This window comes from Microcebus murinus, chromosome 15 (assembly GCF_040939455.1).
Source record: "Microcebus murinus isolate Inina chromosome 15, M.murinus_Inina_mat1.0, whole genome shotgun sequence".
NCBI classification, from domain to species: Eukaryota; Metazoa; Chordata; class Mammalia; order Primates; family Cheirogaleidae; genus Microcebus; species Microcebus murinus.
In genome coordinates, this window is record NC_134118.1 from 13420090 (window position 1) to 13436391 (window position 16302).

The 16302-nt window shown below is 49.0% G+C and overlaps 1 protein-coding gene across 1 annotated transcript in view; it reads right to left on the reverse strand.

The window, feature by feature from the left end:
* The window catches only part of GFOD1 (Gfo/Idh/MocA-like oxidoreductase domain containing 1), a 111257-nt gene extending 95430 nt beyond the window's left edge, over positions 1 to 15827 (reverse strand). The window contains exon 1 of the mRNA XM_012753573.2: positions 14862 to 15827. Coding sequence (XP_012609027.2) covers positions 14862 to 15114 — 253 coding nt within the window. The 5' untranslated portion in view covers positions 15115 to 15827. The remainder of the gene's footprint in view (positions 1 to 14861) is intronic.
* Between the last annotated feature and the right edge of the window lie 475 nt (positions 15828 to 16302).

Here is a 16302-nt window from a genome sequence, read left to right on the forward strand (position 1 = left end):
CTGTAGTCCCAGCTACTTGGGAGGCTGAGGCAGGAGGATTGCTTGAGCCCAGGAGTTTGAGGTTGCTGTGAGCTATAATGACACCACTGCCCTCCATCCTGGGCGACAGAGCGAGACTTTGTCTCAAAAAACAAACAAAAATTCTCTAAAAAAAAAAAACTATATATTTTTTAAAAACATTAAAAAGTAATAAAAAAATAATAATGGGTGGAGAATACGAATGCTGAATTATTTTGAAAGCTGACAAATACCCAAGCCAAGAATTACTGTCGGCTGATCCAGACAGTGCAGTCCCACTGGCTTCCCAGCACCTGAAGCTGAGGAGCACACCTGCCAGTGTAACCTTGACTGGGGCTGGGGCTGGGAAGGGGAGGAGCTCCTCCCTCCTGGAGTCGTCCACACAGGTAGGCCAGGGACGGAGGCCTGCAGCACTCAGGCAAGAACAGGAGCTAATCTCGGCCCCACAGACAACACCGCGCTGGGGGACCCAAGGGCCCCGGGGGAGAGCCAGGCTGCCTGTGTGCCCTCGTGCCCCAGATCTGAGGGCTGTGCACATTAAGTCAGACAGGCTTCGTCCCTGGGGACTTGGAACGTCCCTACCCCACTGTCTCTGTGAGCAGCATCATGGGGGGCAAACAAATGTCCCTCGTGGGTGTGCTGGAGGGAGCAGGAGCTCAGATGAACAGAACCTCATGGCCTTGTTTTTCCCTGACGTTTCCTCCTGCTGCTTTTTCTTCCTCTGCCATCCCAGCTCTGTCAGAAAGGGGGAAGAGGCAGAGCAGGGGAATGAATCCCACTTTCCACCACCCACTTTTGATTATTCATCTTCATGTGGGAGATGAGAAGAGCTGCCAGGGACACATTTAAATAACAAGTACTCCAAAATCGCTGCTTTGCCCTTGACTGCAGTCAAGAGCCCTTCTTCGGGAAGCAGGCTGCAGCAAATTGCTCACACCCTCACAAATGCACACTTGTCCCCACCCCCCGCCCCTCCCCCGCACCCCAGCCCTGCAAGCTGCAAGTTAGCAGTCCCGGCTCCCCAAGGAATGCTCACACTAACCCATGCGGCTTTCACACATTAATGGAACTCAAAGGGGGAAAAAAAGCGACAATAATTAGCAAAATAGTAAGTACCTGTTAGTTGAGGCTGCAGGCTTGCAGGCTTTAGTATTTATTTAGCCTGTCCCCATGGATAAAGGGAAGGAGGGAGGAGCAGAGAAAGGAGGAACAAAGTCAGAAACCAGCCCCTCCTCTGAAGCCAGGATTCTTCCCCTCAGCCCAGGTCCTCAGGAGCTGGCTGCAGAGTGTTCTCGAAGGTTCTTACAGGATAAAGAGACCTGGCATCTAGTCCCTACCCCTCACCATCCTCCTGGGCAGCCTACGAAGTCCCTTTGCTTATCTGTGCTTCAAGGAGGGAAAATATCTGTCTCATCTCCCATCCTTCCAGGATGGCTGAGTGTTCAGGAAGACACTGCCTGTGAATGAAGCCGGAATTCCCACCCTGGCCGGTGTCATCTGCTCCCTGAAATCCGGTAATAAACCCAGGGAAGGCGGGTGGAGGAGGGAGGGGCACCGCCATTGATCTGGTTGCTCAGTCCCTACATGTAATGGAGAATTCAGGAAACTTTCCGCAGCACATCTCCATCTCGTTAATAATAGAGTCTTTACTAATAAATCATGGAGGTGGTGCCCAGACCTCATTAAACCTCTACTAACTAGTTTTGAGACACCAATAACCCAGTGGATAGACTCTCTGTCCTCCTATTCTCAAGGGAAAATGAAATTTGGGTTTCCCAAAAATCCATGTTTAGATCACACATAAATGACTGCTTTGCTCATTGCTGTATCCATTAGTGCTGTCCACGAAGACAGAAATGTTCTCTGCTGCACAGTCCAATATGGCGGCCACCAGCCAGCCACGTGTGGCCTTCGAGCACCTGATACATGGCTAGGATAACTGAGAACCTGAATTTTTCATTTTTATTTAGTTTTAATTGATGTAAAGTTAAAGAACCACATGTGGCTAATGGCTACTGTATTGCATAGCACAGATCTAGATAGCGTCTGGTATACAGCTGGCGTTCAATAACTATGTGTTTAAGGGAAAAATGAATGGACAGTGGCTCACTGTAATAAGTTCCAATTTAAGCAGCATTCTCATATTGGGCACTCATTTTAAACAAAGCCCTTCCTAGGTACTTACATGATCCCTGTTTTACAGATGAAAAAACTGAGGCTCAGAAGTGTTGAGCGAGGGGCCCACAGCCACCAAGGCAGGTGGCCAGACCAGGCTTCACCCCCAGGCAGTGTGACGCCCGCACACCCCTCTCTGCTGTCCCTGCGGCTTCCTGAAGTCTCAGGAGATAGCCTCTTATGACCGGTTGTCTCTTTCCACTGATGAAAAAGAGCCTTTGGGCGCATCACTTTACTTTCAACAGAATGACACCGAATTCCACAGGGAACCTTTCCTTTTGAAACAGAACAATGAAGATACACAATGCTGTCACATCAGGGGGATCTTTCAAAAGCCTCGCCAGGGCAATGACCTTGAAAGGCTCTGTGGACTGAGTTGTGGGTCTCAAGTCAAGAATTCACTGTTCATTCCACCACCGCTGTGGCCTCTTCCTAAAACCCCCTCATCACGGCAGAGAGCCCCACGGTCATTATCTCCACCACCTCTTGCCTTGTAGCGACGAGGGGCAGGTCCACATGTCATACACAAATGTCCTTCTCCAAGGAGATCGCTGCATCCTTGCTCGTCTAGTAAATCACCACTGTAGCTGGGCCTGACCTCGTACCACAAGGGGCCCGACTGTCTAACGGGGGGACACGAGCCACCACCGCCATCCAACAAAAGCCCAGAACCAGGGCTGAGCACCACACCCAGCACCCTCTCCCCGGCCGACCCTGTCTTCCACCGGAGCACGCCCCCAACTCCATCACACAGAGAGCTTCTGTCCTTACAGTGCTTCTTGCCCGATCCACGTTTGCAGCTCTTCTCACACCCTTGAAGGCAGCCAGTTGGGCTCCTCTCGACGGGGGTTCCTGCCAATGCCCCTGTGAGCTGTTCCCTTGACAGGCCCCGGGGCTCTGCCATTTGTCATTGTCACCATGTGGGATCTCCAGGGAGAGAAAGATGCAAGGGGCACTTACTGCTGATGCAGAAAAATATTTTTAGACTTTTGGACATTCTTAAACCACTCTTTGCCCTAGGCTGCCAAATGCAGGCAACACAGTCCACCCCAGGGTGCTGTCACAGAACCTGGGGTTCCTTGAGGAGGACTCTACCTCGTAGAGCCTTCCATGTCCTCCTTTTCAATTATTTACATCCTACCCCTTCTTCTAGGTCAGGTGAACACCCACCTCCTCTAAAAGGTCTTCCCAGGCCCTTCCAGCTCTCAGACAGCATCTGTTACCCGCAGGGCCACCTCCTTAGGGACCCGCTGCTGCCCGAGGGGAAGGACACTGGGGCGAGTGTGGCTTTCCTCACTGCTCCTCGCACCCCTCAATTTCCTTCTGACTCCAAGCTCAAGTTCCTCACGTAGCAAAACAAACGGCTGGGCAGTGAATGAGAAGCACTAATTCCCCAGCTATTCGAGGAAGCCCCTCCAGGTCCCTCCGTGCTGAAAGTGCCCCCTGACCTTGCACGTAGCATTTTTTTTATGAGGGGGATTCTGTTAAAACGTTTTCTCCACTTTTCCTCTTTGTTTCCGTGCCCTTTGTACACTGGCACTGGAAGGCTGCCCAGGTGGCTGACCTTTAATCCAACAGCGATTTTTGGAGGGGGTTACTCAATCGCCTTAAGCAAGCCCTTCTCGGCATTGCAGCGCAACCATCCACTCTGCACTTCATCCTATATTCCGCTGCATTACTCTATGGGGCTCTTCTCTCCACAGCTAACGCAGGGCCACAGGCATGCAAAAGGCATTTACTAAATAAAAATAAATGGAAAAAAGAGAAACACTCCCCAGACGCTGGTAGAACAGGTAGCCGGAAGACCCGGGGACACCACAGACAATCTTCTAATTGGAAGTGCCCCTGGCAGAGTGTCCAGCCCGTTATCACTGGCCGGGGCAACACTAAGCCCCAAGGATCAGCAGCTGCCCACTGGGAGTCTTGCTCTCCTACATAAGGAACCACTTCAATGAATATTTGGCAAAGCTAATTTTACTTGTAGTGGAGAATTAGTTCAAGTGTCCTAGTTCAAAAAGCAAAAATAAAAGAAAATATATTAAAAAACTAAAGAAACTCTACAACCCAATTTAAAAATGGGCAAGAAATTTGAATAGATATTTCACCAAAGAAGATACATGACTGACTAATAAACACATGAAAAAATGCTCAACATCATTAGTCATAGAGAAATACAAATCCAAGTCATAATGAGATACCGCTACATACCAACTATAATGGCTATTATCAAAAAAAAAAACTAACTATCCCAGGTGTTGGTGTTGATGTAGAGAAATTAGAACTCTCCTACACTGCTGGTGGAAATGTAAAATGGTGCAGATGCTTTGTTAAACAGTTTGGCAGTTTCTTAAAAAGTTAAATATGTATGTACCACACAACATAGCAATTTCAGTCCTAGGTGTCTATCCAAGAGAAAGGAAAACATGGATCTACAAAAGACTTGTATGCAAATGTTCACAGTAGCATTATTCATAATAGCTAAGAACTGGAAACTATACAAACATCCATCAGATGGTAAATGGATAAATAAAATGTGACATATCCATACGATGGAATATTATTCAGCAATAAAAATGAGCTTCTGATACATGCAACAACATGGATGAATATATATTATACTAAGCGAAAGAACCCAGGCACAAAAGACTACATACTTTATGATTGGATTTATATGAAAGTGCTAGGAAAGGCAAACTATAGAAACAGACAGAACAGTGGTTGCCTGGGGCCCAGGGTGGGAGTGAGATTGGCCACAAATGGGCATAAGGAAGATTTTTTTTTATTTATTTATTTATTTATTTATTTATTTATTTATTTATTTATTTTTTGAGACAGAGTCTCGCTTTGTTGTCCAGGCTAGAGTGAGTGCCGTGGCGTCAGCCTAGCTCACAGCAACCTCAAACTCCTGGGCTCAAGCGATCCTATTGCCTCAGCCTCCCAAGTAGCTGGGACTACAGGCATGCGCCACCATGCCCGGCTAATTTATATATATATATATATCAGTTGGCCAATTAATTTCTTTCTATTTATAGTGGAGACGGGGTCTCGCTCTTGCTCAGGCTGGTTTTGAACTCCTGACCTTGAGCAATCCGCCCGCCTCGGCCTCCCAGAGAGCTAGGATTACAGGCGTGAGCCACTGCACCCGGCCTAGGAAGATTTTTAGATTGGAAATGTTCTAAAACGTTTTGTGGTGACAGTTACACAACTATATAAATTTACTAAAAATCACTGAATTGCTTATAATGGGTGAATTTTATGGTATATAAACATAGTTCAATAAAGCTATTTTTCATAAAAGCAATGCTAAAGCTGCCAATCAATCTAATTTTGGGCTTTAAAAAATTTATAGTTTCAGTTTAAGGGTATTATGCTAACTAAAAGAGTATCTGAGTACCCTAAAAACTATTATAATTTAGAAACTGGAAAGTTTTAAAAAATTCTTATCATTTTAATGTAAAGTTATTTCTTGAACTTTTTTTTTTTTTTTTTTTTTTTTTTTTTTTGAGACAGAGTCTCGCTTTGTTGTCCAGGCTAGAGTGAGTGCCGTGGTGTCAGCCTAGCTCACAGCAACCTCAAACTCCTGGGCTCGAGTGATCCTTCTGCCTCAGCCTCCCGAGTAGCTGGGACTACAGGCATGTGCCACCATGCCCGGCTAACTTATTTTTATATATATATCAGTTGGCCAATTAATTTCTTTCTATTTATAGTAGAGACGGGGTCTCGCTCTTGCTCAGGCTGGTTTTGAACTCCTGACCTTGAGCAATCCGCCCGCCTCGGCCTCCCAAGAGCTAGGATTACAGGTGTGAGCCACAGCGCCCGGCCTCTTGAACGTTTTTTAATGCTCTACAGCAGGGGTCCTCAAACTAAGGTCCGCCGAGGATATTTATCTGGCCCACTGGGTGTCTTTGCTGCCGCTGCCTGTCCTGCTTAGCAGCCGACTCGTCCCGGGCCCAGAGTGCGCATGTGTGGAATGTGCGCCGCACTCTCCAACAGCCCTCCAGCGGTCTGAGGGACAGTGAACTGGACCCCTGTTTAAAAAGTTTGAGGACCCCTGCACAGTGAGGCATCAACAATTCTCAAAGAAAGTCTAGACCCCAAGGCAGCCCAGACTTACCTAAACCCTAGAGGCCAAAGCCCTGTAGACAAGTACAGAGCTGGCCAGGGTGAAGTGTCAGTGTGGCTGACAGGGATGAGCCTTTCCCCAGCATTCTCCTTAGCCTGAGTCTGAACCAATAAAAACACTCGCCTTCAAGATCCTCCTGCTGCCAGGACAGGTGCTCAGAGACTGACTGCGCTCCCAGCCACACCCACCAGCTGGACCTGCGGGGAATTTTCTCCACCCACACGTCTTCCAGGTTTCTCAGCACCCGGCTTGCTTGGGCAGGTGGCCTTGATCCAGGCGAAATCTGTATTAGTCAGGGTTCTCTGGGGAACTAGAACCAATAGCATGGGTGTGCATAGAGAGAGATGTATTTTAAGAACTTGGCTCCCATGATTCGTGGGGACTGGCAAGTCCCGATTGTGCAGGGCAGGCTGGCAGGCTGGAGACCCAGGGAAGAGTAGACGTTGCAATTTCTGGTACAAAGGCAGTCTGGAGGCAGAAATCCTTCTTCCTCTGGGACCTCAGGCTTTTTTCCTGATTCCTGATTCCTTCAAGGCCCTGAGCTAGTACTTTAAGGCCTATGCCTCACCGCAGTGCTCTGGGCCTTAAGCACAGAGTACACAGGAGGCTCTTGGTAAAGATTTGCAAACCTACGGAGGACCCTAAAACTATGTGCAATTGGTCATGTTTATCTACTTTCCCATCACATGCTTTAAAAATGTATACATCCTAAATTTAATAATAATTTAATAATAACAAGGTTGTTATCATTGGATCATTACATATATTATTTCTTTCCACTGTTTTGCTATGGTCATCATGAAAGCAGTGAAATGCCAAGTGTGTATTTCCTTAAGTGGCTAAAGAACCTCTACAAATAAATGTCTATATTTGTAAAAACCTCAATCAAGTTTGTGGCTTTTTTTTTTTTTTGAGACAGAGTCTCACTCTGTTGCCCAGGCTAGAGTGCTGTGCTGTCAGCCTAGCTCACAGCAACCTCAAACCCCTGGGCTCAAGCAATCCTCCTGTCTCAGCCTCCCAAGCAGCTGGGACCACCATGCCCAGCTAATATTTTCTGTTTTTAATAGAGACAGGGTTTCACTCTTGCTCAGGCTGGTCTTGAACTCCTGACCTCAAGCGATCCTCCAGCCTCAACCTCCCAGAATGCTAGGATTCCAGGCATGAGCCACCGCAGCCAGCCAAGTCTGTGTCCTTAGAATCAGTACATTTTGGAGTGCAGCCCAGCTGGCAATGACCACTCTTAACAATCTCTCCCCTTTACTCTCGAGTAGAGTGGTCCTGGCAGCATTTTGTGACGTGTCCCCCACAATGCGGTTAACCACAGAAAAGACCGGGCCAGGAGAAAGCATCTGGCATAAGCAGGGACAAGTGGGGGTGGGGCAGGGCCACACCTTTCAGGTGGCTGAACCTGTAATATCTGTATTTGGGAGCTGCATGTGGACAATAATTTATCAGCTACTACATGAACTATGCAGCAGAGGCAGCCGGTGCAAAGAGGAAAAGATGAGGAAGCAGACACACGGAGAGGAACAGAGTAAAGTCCCGGGCGTTCATGGTTTCTGGGCACCCAGTGAGACCCTGCTACAACTGCACCCCTCATCACAAGGGCTACCAAGTCTTTACAGGAGCATGGTGAGTTCCTGGCAACGCCACCAACACCTCCTAGCGATCACATGTCTGTGAAGCAAGTGCCAGATTCACAGCAAATACGACATCTGAAGCTTGGCTTAGGTACAGTCCCTTTAAAAACCAGAAAAAATTTAAATGTATTCTCTGAATCTAGCAGGAAGCATCTCTTCAGAAAATATGGAAAACAAGTCTTGAAAAGCACCATTTGGATTATGCTAAAGAATTGATTATATTAAGGAGAAGTAAAAACAATTAACGGTTATTGAGTTGATGCAGATAAGGTAAGGCAGGCTAGGTCTCTATAAACTCCCTCTCATCTGAGTTATCACACCAACCCTATATGATAATGTCATTAGCTCCATTTTATTGGTTAGAAAACTGGAAGGATGGGTACCTCTCTCAAAGTCACACCATGGTAACCTGTCGACCTTTCCTATTACTGGTGAATTTTATGAAGCACGACAGTTTATGTAATGATGCTATTTGCTAGGCCATGATTGCCCCGAATCAAAATATGTAACTAATTGCCTGTGGATTTCTTTCTTGGAGAAACCCTTGAAACATGCTATTGACTACAACCTATTGTTGTTCTTCCTCCAATTTCAGGTATCAAAATGTCCAACTTCTTCATTTTGCTTCTTCTCACTCCAATTTAAACTTCTCCAGAATTGTACATTTTCAAGGCCAGATATCAACAAAATAATCACTGCAACTAATTTCAGTTAGATGAAATGAGATTGGTGATGCTTGACTTTTCCTAACAGTAAATAGAGTAATTTCTTTCATTTACATAATGCCCAAGGGCTTCCTCAACTCTACAACAAACTGATAGACCAAAAATCACTTGGCTCCCAACTCAGGGGCAAGAACCCAGAGAGAAAAATGTAATTACTTTTTCCATGCAGTGTGGAGATAAGAATAGATCCAGAAAAGACCTCAAGGAAGAATTGGAAATGCAGGGTCTTCTAGGATTTCAGAATGGTTACTAGCAAGTCCAAGTGCACCGTTTGCATTGTCTGCAGCTGTATCTCAGCTGATGTGGCAACAATGGCGAAGCCCTGCCTCAACCCATTTCCTCCTTGCTCCCCACCTCTGTTCCAGCAGCCCTCCTCAACGTGGAGCAAGTGCTCACACTGTGGAGTAGGACAGAAAAGGGCAGATTGCTCCAGGTCCTCCGCTAATGACGCCAAACGAGTTGGGACAAGATCAATGTGCAGCAAGATCAAAGCTCAATGAAGCCCTACAGCCTTACTCACCAGCCCAAAGGGGCCTTCCACTCCCATGGAGAGGCTTCAGCAAGAGAGTCTGCTCACTGCTGTCTCCAAGTACCAGGACAAGGACCATGAAAACAGATGTCACCACAGTCCACAGAAGGCAACAGGTATTTTAGCACAGTTCCTCTGCCAGGTTAATTACTCACGGCAGGGGACATCTTCTGTTCCCAAAGGCAGAGAGCCATCTTCTCTTTAGTGTCTGGCTGTTCCAGCTTCCCCATTGCCTGAGAGCTCGATAGAAATTCTGAATCTCGGGTCCTACCCTGGAACCTGTTTTTTTGATGAAATCTCCAGGTGATTGAACTGCACATTAAAGTTCAAAAGGCACCAGGCTACTGCACACAGGATGAAACGATATGTGTTAACTGACACAACCTGTTTACAACTTTTGCCTTCCCCCAAGCATACATCCATTCAGTGAAAAAGCATTATGTGTCATTCAACAAATATAGCATGTCTGCTAGGTGGCTAGGTGCCTGGCACTGTTTGGGGCAGATAAGGCTACCCTGGTGAGCAAGGCGGACAAGGGCCCCACCCTCAAAGAACTCACATTCTAGCCAGGGAGGCAAACTGCACATAAGAAAGGCACCAAGCAAACAAAAGAGATCACCGCAAACTGGGAAGAATGCTACCAGGAAGAGAAAGAGGATGATAGAGGCAGGATTGGAGTGGGAGGGAGACTCTTTTCAATAGGAGGGGAGGGTCCAGAAAGGCCTCTCCCCCAAAATAACACTTGAGCTGAAACTTGAAAGTGAGAATGAATGAGCAAGCCACTCGGAGAAGCGAGGGGGAAACTCTGGGCAAAGGGAAGAGCAGTGCAAAGGCCCAGAGCCAGGAAAGAGGTTGGTGTGGTTGCAGAACAGGAAAGAGGCCACGTGGCTGCAGGACTGTGGGTCTGGGAGAGTGTGCCGCCGTCCAAGAGGTGGGAGACATGGACAAGGTGGGCCATTTCGGGCCAAGTTAAGTCATGGTATGAAGCTTGGATGTTATTGCAAGTGCCATGGGGCCACTGAAAGCTGAGAGTGACACAGTGAGATACACACACACACTCACTCACTCACTTTCCCCAGTGAACAGAGAGCAGAATGACTAAGAACCAAGACTAGACCAGCCAGGCAGTTGGGCGCCTTACTGCATCAGTCTAGGTGGAATGGACTGCTGCACAAGAACAAACTGGAGACATGTTCTGGCCCCCGCCGGAGGCTGGCTTGAGGGCTGTGCTGGGGCCCCTGAGCCCCAAGCAGCGCTGGACACAAAGGTGAGCGAGCCCATCCTTGCCCGGCCTGCATCCACACAGTTAAGGGGCTTTTCGACAGAGCCACACAGGGAAGTCAACAAAACGCAGCGTCATCTTGGGTGCCAGTTAATTTGGCAATATCTTTGTTAAATGAAATGAGCACATACTCTTCGACCAGCAGTTTGCACGTTTATCCTACAATCAGACTGGCATGCGCACAAAATGACATATGCTCAAGATTATTCACTATATGTTTGTATAAGCAAAAGACTGGAAACAACCTAAATGTTAAGGAATGGGGAATTGTTTAAATAAATTTTGACTTATCCATATAATAGTATGTAGCCAAAAATAGGAACAATCATAATTTCATATTCTGAGTTTCATACATATGTAGATATATAAAATATATAGGTATGATATATAAAATATATAATATATATTTTATATAATACCTATGATATATAAAAAGGTGTATGTATGGATATGTGTATAAATGTATATATGTCTATGAATATATACACAAATATGCATATGTGCATACTATATATGCAAATATAGAAAAATAATTTGTATAGGTTCAACATATAAATTTTTAAGATATTAAAATTCTAATATATACATTTTTCAAGATGATATTGTTGCATGACAAGAGGTATATCACAATGTGAATGAGATGCTACCAACTGTATAAAAAGGTTTTAAAAATTCTCATACACACATTTGCTAGTATATACTTAGAAAAATCTTGAACAGAAGACAAAAAACGGGTAATGGTGACTGTCTCTGAGGGGAGGATGGTGACTTTTGCTCTTCGCTGTATACTTTTATAGCATTTGACATTTGTACATGGGAATACATAACCTATTCAAAATAACTAAATAAAATTTAAATGTTAAGCAAATGAATCAGAATAGGAGCTAGAAAAGATGGGGGCACTCAGTGCTAAGAACACACAAGGTATGGGGGAGCGGTGTGAAGAAGGGAAAAGATTCTAGGAGGTTGGGACACCTGGGCTGAGTCTTGAGGGCCACACAAGCATCATCATGACCACAGGGAAGGAGGGTGATCCTGGCAGAGGCAGGGACATATGAGCCAACAGGGTCATTCAGGGAAACACCAGCAGTGTGGGTTGGCTGGAGCTCATGGGAACGGCCAGCAGGACCTGAACCGGGCAGGTGCATCCCATGCCACCTCCTGCTTGTCACACCAACAAGTTGAGGCTTTGGCCATGAAACCATTTGGGGAGCCTTTGAAAGGGGACATAGCGACACGGCCAGGTCTCCTGTGCTCCGACACGCCTGGCAGCAGTGTGGAAGGTGGAAGGATGGGTGGAGCAAACTGGAACGTAATTCAGAAACCAGGTAAAGCCCTCACTCCTATGGAGGAAGTGATGATGCCGAAGGCAGAACAGATACAGAGAGATTCAGGAGACGGCATCAATCAGATTTGGGAACCGATGCCTGGGCTGGGGCAAAAAGAATAAAGGAAACTCCAACCATCTCACTTGGGCTGCCATCATCTGAGAGAAGGAACTGGGACAGAGAAGCAGGCTGGGGCGGAAGAGGAAGCAGTGACTCTGGAGGAGGTAGAACAGTGGGTTCAAATCACTAGCTGTACGTCCTGGAGCAAGTGGACGCAAGTCTCTGAATCCCAGTTGCCTTATTTGTAAAGTGGAGCTAATATCTACCCTAGAGGATTATTTTACTCAGGAGATGAAATGCTTTATGCATAGCACCTACTACACTGCCTGGCACACAGTAGGTTCTTAATAAGAGGCAGCCTTGGACAATGTGGAAACTATACATGGTAGAAATGTCTCTACAACACAGGAATGCCTAGTTCATTAAGGTAGGGACTTTTTTAAAAAAAATTAAAGGAGAATGTGTGTGATTCAATTGATTCAAAGTTTCATTTCTATCGGTCCCTAGAGCAGCCCCTCACCTCGACAGCCTGTGATCAGTTAAAAGTGCAGATTCAGGGCCATAGACCCAGTGCTATCTCTGGGCAAGCATCTCAGGACCCAGGCCTTTGTTTAATAAAGTACATTCACCAGGACTAGTCAGAGTGGCTAGTTTCAATTCCAGGCAAACACTAGTATCTGTAAACCTCCAACAGCCAGACCAGCCTGATAACTGTTTGGGGTTTTTTACTTCCTGTGTCATGTGTGTTGAACCTCCCACCATGAGTGTGAAATAAACCAAGACAACCAACCTACTATGTACTTGCAGCCACAAGCCACGTCCAGGGATTTTCCAGTGAAAATGAAGTCTACAATGAGACCAAAGTCTAGCCACATCTAAACATAGTGCCTCCATATTTTCTATAATCACAGACTACCTGGAATGACCTGCAAATGGAGGAGGTAAAAAAAAAAAGAAAGAAAAAAAATCCCAAGCCCTGCCATGAAAATATGAACAAAACCCTATTCCTTAGCCATGGTTATTAAACTAAGTCTATTATGCCTCTTATGCTTGGTTTTGAGGAGGAGGTAACTCACATTAGTCTTGTTAATGAAAAAAAAAATCATAGGGATTTTTGAAAATAAGAAGAGAAGAAGTATGCAGAAATGTATAATTTGTGTCATATCTGAAACCTGAGCCTTCAAATATTTTCATGGCCAAAGTAGCAGAGGTGGTCAGAAGACAAGACGATCCTTGTTCCCCAAATTGCCACTCTCCTGCTCTAGGTTTGCTCTGTGGGTTTGACCTGCAGGACTAAGGCACGGCAGAGGGGAGAAGTGATGTCACAGCACAGTCTTTCTGATATGACCAGTCCTAAGCCCTCCAGTATAGCTGGGGCTCCAGACAGACCGGTTTTACACAAGTTGCCCCAATAGAATTATACCACAAGATGGTTATAATCCATTTGATATGCAGAGATCCAATGTAAACAAGAGCATTAGCTACCCAACATATATGTTTCATCAGACAGACAAGAAATATTGGCCAGACCCAACAGCATTCAATTCAAGGTCAAATAAGCCAGCCTACAAAGGCCAGAAGCTTAATAAAATTAACATTAAAACTGACAACCTTGGGTAGCCTCCTTAGCAATTCTATCAGATGTCCCATCTGAGTCAACAGCTCAATGGCCTTGATAAAAATGGTTTGCTATGGAGAAAGTATTCTACATTCTGTTCATTGGTCTTTGAAGGCAGAATTAAAAAATATATGGACATTTCATCTACCCTGAATCCACACTTCTATTTTAAAAGTAAAGTGTTCTTTCCGAGACTACATAAATTACAGTTGTTTTCTGGATGCTGCCCCTGTTCCTAGTTCTTCCCTAGTAACTGTTCTAACGTGGCATCTTGTTACAAGCTTTGTCTCTTTCTTCACCAATAGAAACTTTGACTTTCATGGGTGGGCTATTAATTTTCTTGGAATAGTAAGGAGTGAGCAATCTTCCTGGGATTGTTTTAGGCAAGTGTAAGAAGTGCTGATGGAGAAAACACGCACTTGTCTTTCCCCTGGGCAGGGCAGAGACGCCCATACTCTGTCTTCAGAGATTGTTCAGACTGCCTGGGCGTCGGGTGGGGGCCCTGGGTGGTGAGGAGCGGTGAACTCACCCCCAGCCCGCCGGCCAACACCATGCCTTCAGAAGCTATTCCGGAAGGCAATGAAGGAGGGCCTTTTCTGACACAAAGCATCCATGCCTCTGGAACTACTGCGCCCATCCCCTAAACATTTAAGATCCATTACTCCAAATTGGTGAAGACAGTTGCTGGGAGGCTACACCCAAAAGTTAAAATCCCTCCGGTTTTACTAAATCAGTCTTTACTACCCTATGACGCCTCTGAAAACGTTCTAATAAGTCCCCCCTTCCAACCACTCCCGCTATCCTGGTCTCCAGCGCAGACGAAATGCTCCAGTCGATTGTCACATCTCCAATCTCACACGAAACTAACTCACAGCAGAAAGAAACAAACGACCCTAGCAGGGCGCCACAGCTGCTGAACTGCAGGCACTCCATTGCCCCCAGGAAAACCCGACACACGTGTGCGGCCCTTTATCCTGGCGTTTCTGGGCGCGCACTCGCCTCTGCCAGGCGCGCACACACGCACGGACCTGGGCATTACACACACGGCTGGGGACTAAGTTTCCTCTCCCCGTGCAGAAACCTAGCCCCTGTTTGGGGGATCTGATCTACCTGGTTCCCATCCCCGGGACGCACGCCTGCCCCAAGGCACAGGTGGGGAAGCGCGTCCAGGTGGTGCGAGGAGGGAGGAGGGAGGCCCGAGGTGAGGAAGGCCAGGGATGAGAAGGAGGGAGCTCAGAGTGGGCTCGAGGATCTCAGACCCCTGGGGCAGGGGAGATGCAGTGTAAGCCTCTGGGATGCGAAGAGGGGAATGCATGGAGAGAAGGCTGGCGGGGGAGGGGTTGGGGGGGACGGGGCTGCTCACCCAGGGTTTTGACAGCGATCTGCCTGGTGAGGGGCGGCGGCAGGTTGATGCACACCAAGTCCACGTCCTGGTGCAGAAGCACCTCGTCAATGCGGCTCGTGTAGAAGGGGACGCTCATCTCCTTGGCCAGCTCCTCCGCTTCTTCCTGCGTGCGGCCCCACAGCGCCTTCACCGCGAAGCCCTCGTCTTTCAGCAGTGGGATGATGACACGGGCCGTGAGGCTGGTGCCGAACACGCCCACCCCGGGAAGCATGGCTGCTCAGGTCCGCCTGGCTCTGCTTCTGCCTGCTCTCCAGTCGAACCCGCGCGCGCACACCCCTCCAGCCGGTCCTGCACCCGGCCCCGCAGCCTGCCTCGCCGCGGCGCGCCAGCCGCCGCGCAGCCGGCCCAGCGCCCGGGTGCCGAGAGCGCACCGCGCTGCAGGCGGAGCAAGCCTGGGCCGCCTCAGTACGGCAACCGCTGCAGAGTCCGCCACGCGGGGCTCCTGTCCTTCCCCGAGGCGGCGGCAAGGACCCCCGTGGGGCGCCCCAGGCCCCGAAGCCCCGCGGAGCCCCGGCTCAGGCTGCGCTCCCGCCGCAGCGCCGGCCGGCTGCGTGCGCCCCGCCAAGGCCGCTCCATGGCCGGCTCATCCCCGCGGCCGCGGCCCGGCACCGGCTCTCTCCCGCGTCGTTCCCGCAGCCGGCAGTTCGCACAGACAAGCCTCTCCACCCCGCCAGAGCAGGGACCCTCTCGGCTGCGGAGTCCCCGTTCCTCCCCGCCCTCCGCTCCAATGCGATAATCCCGCGGCCAGCAGGAGGCCGGCTAAGGATGCGGCCCGGAGCGCGCCCGGCGCGGATCCCGAGCGGCAGCGCGGCAGCGGCGGCCACCACCCGGCGCCAGCCTCCTCATTCTGCTGCCATGTCCGCTCGCCGCGGCTCGGGCGGCCTCGGCCCCGGCCGGCTCGGGCTCCCGGCTCCCGCGGGGACGAGGGCGGAGTTGGCGACTTTGGCTGTCAGCGGCCGCTTTTCCTGCACCGCCCTCGCTGCAGCGCCGCGCGCCATTGGCCGCCCGCGCCGCCCCCGCCCCGCCGCCGCCAGCCTGGGTGCGCGCCGCGCCCGGCCCGGGAGCCGCGACTCCTCCCCGGCCCCGCCTCGCTCGCCTCCTGCCCTCCGCGGCTTCCCTTTCTTCGCCCTCACCCTCTCCTCCTCCTCCTCCTCGCTTCGCTCCAACCCCGCCCCCAGCAAGCAAATAAATCTACCCAGGCCGGGCGCGCCCTACCAGGTTCGTCGCCTGTCCCTTGGGAAGAGAGCGGCGGGCGCCCGGGCCCAGGGGAGGCCAGAGGGACCCGGCGAGGTGTGAGCGTCGGGCCATTACAGCCTCCGCTCCGGGAGCGTTCCTCGCGGGATGAGCACCGTGCTAACACCTTTCCAGGCATTCTCCCTTTGAGTCCTCGCACCAACCC